The 8,143-nt window shown below is 44.0% G+C and overlaps 1 protein-coding gene across 1 annotated transcript in view; it reads left to right on the forward strand.

Moving 5' to 3' along the window:
• anos1b (anosmin 1b) overlaps positions 1-6,514 on the forward strand; it is a 44,343-nt gene extending 37,829 nt beyond the window's left edge. Inside the window, exons 9-14 of the mRNA XM_088913675.1 lie at positions 1,580-1,744; positions 2,660-2,754; positions 3,458-3,626; positions 4,057-4,298; positions 4,669-4,807; positions 5,348-6,514. Coding sequence (XP_088769801.1) covers positions 1,580-1,744; positions 2,660-2,754; positions 3,458-3,626; positions 4,057-4,298; positions 4,669-4,806 — 809 coding nt within the window. The 3' untranslated portion in view covers position 4,807; positions 5,348-6,514. The remainder of the gene's footprint in view (positions 1-1,579; positions 1,745-2,659; positions 2,755-3,457; positions 3,627-4,056; positions 4,299-4,668; positions 4,808-5,347) is intronic.
• Positions 6,515-8,143: the final 1,629 nt, after the last annotated feature.

The raw sequence follows: 8,143 nt of genomic DNA on the forward strand, positions 1-8,143 counted from the left end.
TTGTATTATGGGGAAAACTTAGTGAGGGAGAACTGTGCAGCCCAAAGTGGAATTTAGCCAAGACGTTAGCACCCCTGCTCGTATAAACAGCCTTGGGATCTTTAATGACCCAGTAGTCAGAACCTCTGTTCACTGCCTCACCTGAAGGACAGCTCTCCCATTGCACAGTGGTCCTAGGCATTGCACTGTAGCACTGGTTTGGAAATTCTGACCCAGAGGAAAGAGCACCACCTGCTGGTCTACCAACACCACCTACGGTAGCGAGCTGCTTGGTGGTTCCCAGCCCTGGGTCTATGGGAACACTGCCTCTTGTGGTTATTCGAATTGGTCAAGCTCAGTTTTCCATTTGCTGCTTATTTTTAAATCTGCTTTCAATGCCTAAAACGTTGAATGGGATTTGTAATGGGCATCGACCTGGTACCAACTGGCAAGATCCAGAGCTCTGATAGGCAGCGATTTTCAGCCCAGCCAGCTTGAAAAACCAGCAGACACAGTGGTTCCCCAGGAGGGGGTTTTGGACTCACTGCCCTAGAGGTCTGCCATCCCAGTACTTGTCCAGCACAGCCCTGCTTAGCTTCCAGCTACAACAGGGGTCTCAAACACCAGTCCTGCGAGGACAGGTGTCTCCTGGAGGCTGTTCTCAGTTCATCGTCTAATCACCTAATTTTCTGCGTAATTTGAAATACTTCTAATCAGAATCAGGGGTGATTTATAAGTAACTGTATCTTTAATGAAGTGACCGTCTTGTGTAATCAACTGTAGGCCTTGGAAAAATCCTATACATGTCTAACTTAGAAAATAATTGGAATAATTAGGCCCCTTGTTTAATTGACTATGCAGGTTAAACCAAAAGCTGCAGGGCCCACCAGGTGAGGAGCTTGAGATGTCTGGATGAAAAAGTGGCAGGATTTCTGCTGAAACACAAAAACACACTTATTCCTGCGATTCTGAGTGACAGTTTACAGCACAGGGTTTTTTTTTTGTTGCAAGTATCTTTAAAAAAAACATTTCATTCATAAGGCACTCCTTTCTTTTTTAGGAAATGGAAAAAAAGGTACTGTAGCTACAGCATTAGTGTTGCCAATTTAAAAATAACCTCAGCTTTAGCCTGCTGAGCTCCTGAGTGGAACGCAAATATCAGGACCTCTGCCACCGGCGCGTATTTTAAGCTTCAGTAAAAACTAGACGGAAGAATGTCAAAACCACGATTCCATTCTGTGTCTAATATTTGAAAAATATATTAACAGCTGTGCTAAATTTAAAACATGAGCACTATAGGTGAGCTTTCCTTGTTTTGTTTTTTTTAATCGTGAATGAAAGGCATTATTAAATGCTTCTGCTCCACAGAAGAAGAAATAGGATTTTAGGAAATACAGCAGGGTTGGTGTTCTCTGGAATCCTGTGCTGGGTCTCGGTGCACACTGCCCTATGTGGTCAATAAGTAACTGTGGTAACAATGATCTCGGTTTCCTCTCTGTGTCAGCCATTGAATTATTCCAGTTACTCTAACTTTCCAGAAGTCAGCACACTATTAATTGTTGCCTATAAAACAGCTCTTTTCTCTGGTTTTGTCCAGCAGCAGACCCCACTGGCAGTCCAGCCCAGGGTGGGCCAGCAGTGGAAGTCTCCAACGAGCTGCCCAGCTCTCACACCGTGCCAGGCGTCCTGAGGCTGGAGACGGCCGCCCCACACTACCACAACAACCAGCTGCAGGTCAAGGTCTTCTGGAAGACGTCCCACGAAGGCAAGAGACGTCCCTCGCTCAGCCAACATGTTCAGTGACACAACACTCCAAGAAGATGGCACTTTGTTCAAAATGTGCATAATTATCGGGATGCATGCTAACTCACTTTCTGAAAGCAGAATTCTTTCAAACATACTTTTGCCGTGTTGCACAAAGGCTTTGCACATTGCCTTGACCATTTGCCTGTTCAAAACAGAGGCTTTAATTACTGGCACAAGAGCAGTGCTGAACCAGACATTTTTAGATAATTTAGCACGTGTTTGTAAAATAAAAAAGCCAGATTTGCAATTAAAAAAAAAACTGCTTTGGAGACACCATGGCAGCAGAGAAAAAGTGTATTCCAGAAACCACAGAACACCATAAATAAAGAGCGCTGATTTACTGTTATCTCTCTCAGAAAAAAAACTAGGAGGACAGATTTAATAATATCAGCATGGCCCATAAATTAAAAGCAGATGTTTCTGAAAAGGATCTGTATAGCTTAGACAACCTGGAACTCAGTAGGAGATGTATTTTGTGAAAGATGTAATGTTAGTTGGATACAGAATAAGGGAGGGAAAAGCACTCCAGCCTTTTTTACAACTGTGTTTTGGTGCCGACAATACTGGGAAGCTGCTTTAGGGAAAGTTTCCCTGTTAAATATGTCAACAAAATAAACAGAGGTGTGAACATGACAGCCCTGCGCCTGCAGCCCCCCCCCGGAGGTGCTGTCCAGGCTGCGGTGAGAAAAGGCAGATGATTGTGTCATGTTTCTCAGACCACTAACTTTGATTCTGCTTGATTTTCCAGACGTGGGGGGGGAAGCGTGTGACAAATGCATTGCTCAGTCCCAGGCCTGTGGTATTTTCTTCACCAGCCTTCTGTGCCCACCGCTGTAGTAACCGTAAGATTTTTTTTTCCCTTCCCTTTATGAAGAGAGTCTGAAAGATTCCGGTACGTATCTCCTGACGTGGTACCCGGAGCTGTGTGCTAAAAACATGACGAAGACCGCGAAGAGGGCGACCGTGCAGGTTGGTGGCCGTCTGTGCTGGACTCTTCGTATTTGAGTCTCTGCAGTGCAGCTCGCTGTTGCAGCTTTTAAACGGGCCCTCCTTCACGAAAGCCTTCCAGCAGTGGGCCCTTCAGGTTTTCATCAGGTCCAGACAGGGCACAGCCACAGAAGCACAGCGCTCATTTCTTATGTTTACCAGACAGTGCAGTTTTACATACCAAACTCGGGTAATAAGAATGCAACATGAAATATGTCCCTTGCTCCCTTTGATCTTAAGTAAAAAGACTTTAATATCACTGTTCTGTAATATCTAAGGAAAGAGTTTTCCTGCACTGGGTAAGCCAGGGAGTTTGATTTAAAAGAGCCTAGTGGTGTAATGGTTACTTGTAACACTTTTTGAAAACCTATCAGGGGAAAAAAAAGCTCTGAACTAAGTTAAATTTCTGATTAATAATCTGCTGCATGCTGACTTGATCTAAAAGGAGATCATTGCAATTGAAATTGTCTGAAGACTCCTGGATTTTTTTAAATAGATTTAAAACGTCACTTATTAGTTGCAAAAGGGCACTTTTTGGAGCAAATCTGGTCTGGAGATTCATTTGATTAACACAGAACTGTAAACGAGCTAATGAAGACGTGAGGGAGAACGTACCGACTGTCAGACTGAGTGAAGGTGTTTCACATGACGACAAGTTCAAGCTCTTTCTCTGCCCGTACTGCAGGGAACACACTTCGTTATCACCGGCCTGATGTTTGCCTGCAAGTACAGGGTGGCTGTGAAGTCCGTGTCCGCAGCAGGCCAGGGGTCAGAGGTCACGACCTCTGTCGCTACCCCGCAGTGCTCTCCGGTGAGAGGGAAGGGGGCGAAAGCTCTGCCCTGTGCGAGGGGAGGTAAGTAAACTTAGACTGGAAAAACAGCGGAGTGTGAAGAGTGTTCCCTTCCAGCTGCGCCGCAATTCTCGCCTTTCAATGTTTTGCCTTTTTGAAATGTGTCGGTTTTTGTAGCTCTGCTTTAGCTCGCATTAAGCGGATAGGTGATGATTTAGCAAAGGTGAAAGTTCCCGGGACAACTCCTTTAAATAAACCAGATCTCCCCAGATTGTAGTGCGACAGCGCTGTTGACAACATCCTTTCTGTCAGAACAATTTCATCACAGCCAGGGAATTCATTTTTTTGAAAGCAGACGTGTGTGTGTTTGTTTTTGTTCCTGCTCTCACATGTCGTTGAAAGCTGCCCGGCGAGCAGGAGTTGTAATAACTTCACGCGGAGAAGTCCTTGCCAGCGCTCAAGAAGGCGTCTCTTCGTATCCCCGTCTTTCTAGCGAGGCCGGAGCGCCCCCAGCTGGCCAGGAAAGTCGCGGTGAGGCCGGAGAAGCTGACGGCCGCCTTCCGCTCGGTGAACGGGTCGGTGCTGGCCGAGTTTCGCTGGCGGGTCTCCCCTGCTGCTCCAGCGCCGGGCTCGCTGGCTGGGTTTCAGCTGTCCTGGGTGCAGCTCTCCAGCAACAGCAGCAGCAGCAGCGTGAGCGCTGACACAGCCGTCTACCAGAGCCAGCTCCTTTCCCCGGTAAGTCCCACCAACCTCTGCGTTTTTTTTTAATTTATTTATTTATGCATAACAGAATAACAGAAATTACAGTACAAACAAGAGTACACGTAACAGTTCAAAACAAAAACGATCGTCAGGGGTACATATTACTACAAAAATTCAAGTTATGAAAAAAGATTAAACAAATTAAATAAAAATAACGTCCGCACCGCTTTCATGTTTTTGCACTTCGAAATAGTCTGCAAATACCCCCTTACATCCGTTTTAAAAAGCTCAAACAACCCACCAAACTCTGGTGGCTGCGGGCGCGGTTGTGCCAGCAGGCGGCGTGATTCCCCCTGTGCTGGACGATGCCGACAGCTGTCTGTTCCCGTTGTGCCCCCTGCAGGACCAGCCCTTCCTGACCGTGGGCGATCTCCAGCCGGGCAGCCTGTACGAGGTGCGGGTCCGTGCTTTGAGCCCCGCGGGCAGGGGCCCGGCCACAGTGAAGTCTTTCCACACTCCGCCGGCCAGCGGGGCGCTATGAGGTGAGTCGGTCTCTCTCTTCAAGTTTGCTTTTTTTTTTATTTCACCGACAGCTGCTTGATTTTAATGAACAACAATAATCATCCTTACACTTAACAGAGAGCTTTTCTGGACACTCCTCTCCAAGCGCTTAACCGGCAGTGGTGACTCAGATGTTGCTTTACAGTTAACGCCTGCTTAACTGGATTGGTTGACCTATTTTCAAAGTGGTGGGGGGGGGGGGGGGGGGAAAGACTAGGTCCACGACCCTTCAACTGAATAACTGATAATATGAGAGCTGTCCTACAGTCCAGGGATTGTGTTCAAGCCATCTGTGATAATTACATACCACTCCGCCAGGAGGGGGCAGTATCGGCTCTGCACGACGGAGTGTACGGCTGCAATGTACGGCAATGTACGGCTACATTGTGACTCTGGCCTTGCCCGGAGAAAACTGAAGACGGGACGGTCCCACAGTGACCCCTAGGGGCCTCGCCGTGGAAGTGTTCAGCACTGCAGACCTAAAACGAACTTAACATTTCATTTTGTTTTCTAAACTTTAGGCACAATTTACAAGCATCTCCGTCTTTGGCCTGCTTTTCAACCACTGTGTGTCGAAGTGCTGCCTACAACTTCCAAGAAGACAGACGAACAAAATATTAAACTTCTATTTCAGTCTGGACAGTAACCTGCTATCGATTTTATAAGCGTCAACAGAGCATTTTGTTGTTATATAAATTATAACGGTACTTGGAATCTTTGTTGTTTTTTTGGAATGTGCTTATAGAAATTTTAGTTTTTAATAAAGCATTGAATAAAAAGTCTTTACAATTTATAAAACCATGTATATGTACAGTATATAATTTGTATTAGCACTGATTTTGATAATGATCTTAAATATTGTTACATTGTATTTTACTTTTGCTTGTATTTCAATACTTTGTCTCTTTCAAATGTTCAGATATGTGTTTGTGAGATTCTGAAGAACAAGAAATGTTTCTATACAGATACAACTGTTTCTTTTTGAATATAGTCCTCTATATATATGTTAGCAGATGAAGAAGCTGTTTTTGCCATAACTTATTTTAAACTTCCAAACAGTATTGTGAACTTTTATATTTAACATCTGAAATACAGAATATATAAAATTACTTTTGAAGAAAAGTCTTTCCAAGTTTATTTATTCATTTATTTTTTTAGAAAATTCATAGGGTACATTTGTCTCAGAGCACGAAAGTAATACAGAAATTGCTGTTATTCTGTATGAGTGAATTTCTAGTCATGCTAGCCTTGTGTTATCACACAGTTGAAAAACTCACCAGAGAAAATAATTGAACAGGAGTGACTGCAATGTGCTGCTGGCTGCCTTCAGACTGCTTATGTCCTTCCTCACTGACATACAAGAATTATACGACATTCCAGCAGGCAGACCTTTGTGAAGAGCCAGCATTTATTTCACTGTAGAAACCTTCCTAACTACAAACATGGACCCACTTTACTGGAGCAGAAAAGCAGATTTGTTTTATCTTTTTTTTCAAAGAGAGTTATTTGTTTGATCGTCTCTTGTTATTCTACCGAGTCAGCAAAAGTGTTGTCTCTTTTTATTTGCGGTGCTCCTGGGTTAGTGTGTTTGTATTCTGACATATTTGCCTTTTGTAAATATTGTTCCTGTTGTCATGTATAAAACTGTACATCAATACCGGAAATACAAAATAAAATAAACAAATCTATGCATTGTGTCCTCAAGCACCTGAGCTGGTTACAACGGAAGACATAAACTCTTATATTGTGATAAGAGTTGTGAACAGAAGACATAAACAAGAAGGTTGATTTGCTGTGATTTAATTTCTTTTTCTCTTGCTTAGTGTAAAATCTTGCACCTTTGTTGATCTTTGTGAAGCCACACAAGCATAAAATAATCTACACCCAGGGGCTGAGCAGACCTTTCCAGGAACCCCTAAATGTTTAATATGTTTAAATTGTTTAATTAAACAATTACGCAAGCAATATCCTGTGCATTCTCACACACTCTGTACAATGGATGAAGATAACACAATTGGAAAAAGAAATTATTTTTGGGATAGGTAATGTTAAAGTACGTTTATGAGCTACTGTTCCTTTAATTATCATTTATTGTTATTTATCATTATTTGCAGTAAATGTTTTTAACATTGGCTCCTTAAAAGTATGTTAGCATATGAAGTATATAAAGTGTGAAAAGGACAGCCTCCACTGAAGGGAGCCTACAGGAGGGAGTGTGGACCTGGAGGAGCTCAGAGATGTACGATTGAGCCAGGTTACTAATTATGCAGGAAGAATCCTTATTTTTTACTTTCAAGCCTTCTCTCACTCCCCAGGTTTTAAAGTCATGTCATGTACTTGTTGTTTTCCACACAGCTGAAAAAAGAAGGGCTCCCTGCCGTGCCGTTTGAAACAAAGTCCTTCACAAAGGCGAGGTGAACAAGACAAGACGAGTGACCAGACCGCAGCAGCATCACCTCGCGAGGCTGGGTTTGGGCACTACTGAGACGGGAGACTTGGAAATAAGCCTGGCTGCTGCTGGGGGTGGTGGACACGTATGTGGCATTCAAGGGAACAAGTAAAGGTTTATTCCACGCAGAAAAGGAGAAAGATAACATTTCGGCTGTGGAGCCTCCTTCGGGTGTGGTCACCTGAAGACGTCTCCACAGCCGAAATGTTGTGTTTCTCTTCTTTTCTTTTCTTTCCAGCAGGGAATAAACCGAAAAGGTTTTATTCCTTTGCAGCCTATGCACACTGACGCAGCTACCTGCTTGAAATATGTGGCAGAATTCTTCCCTGCACCAGAACGTGCAGACCCCGGTCTGGTGACCAGGACACTGTGGTGTAGGATGTGCTGCCTTTCAGCTGAGATGTTACGCAGTGGTCTTGAGCCGTAGCCAGACCTTAGCAGCACATCGCTCCTTCACTTAAATCTCTGCATTGGTTGCATTTAAAGTCACTTATTCAATATAAACTCTTGTTGATTTTGAAGGCTTTAAGTAATCTGGCTCCGTTATAAATCTCCGATCCCCTCCATGTCCACACTCCCTCCTGTGGAGGCTGCTCCTTCACTCACTGTTTCGGACTTGTGCTGACCGTGTCTTTTCTGTCGCTGCCCCGGTGTTATGGAATGTCCTTCCCCTGACTCTTCCAGAGACTAATTCTCTGATTGGCTTCCAGTCTAAACTCAAAGCTCGCTTTTTTACTGGGGCCTGTGTCTGACTGCACTTCATTCTATCTGTATGTTCTTTTTCCTTTTATCTTTTATTTGGATTTTTTCTTGTGTACAGTGCCCTTGGGCTTGCGAAGGCACTTTATAGATGGATGTTATGATGATG

This window comes from Atractosteus spatula, chromosome 4 (assembly GCF_055471065.1).
Source record: "Atractosteus spatula isolate fAtrSpa1 chromosome 4, fAtrSpa1.hap1, whole genome shotgun sequence".
Lineage (NCBI taxonomy): Eukaryota > Metazoa > Chordata > Actinopteri > Semionotiformes > Lepisosteidae > Atractosteus > Atractosteus spatula.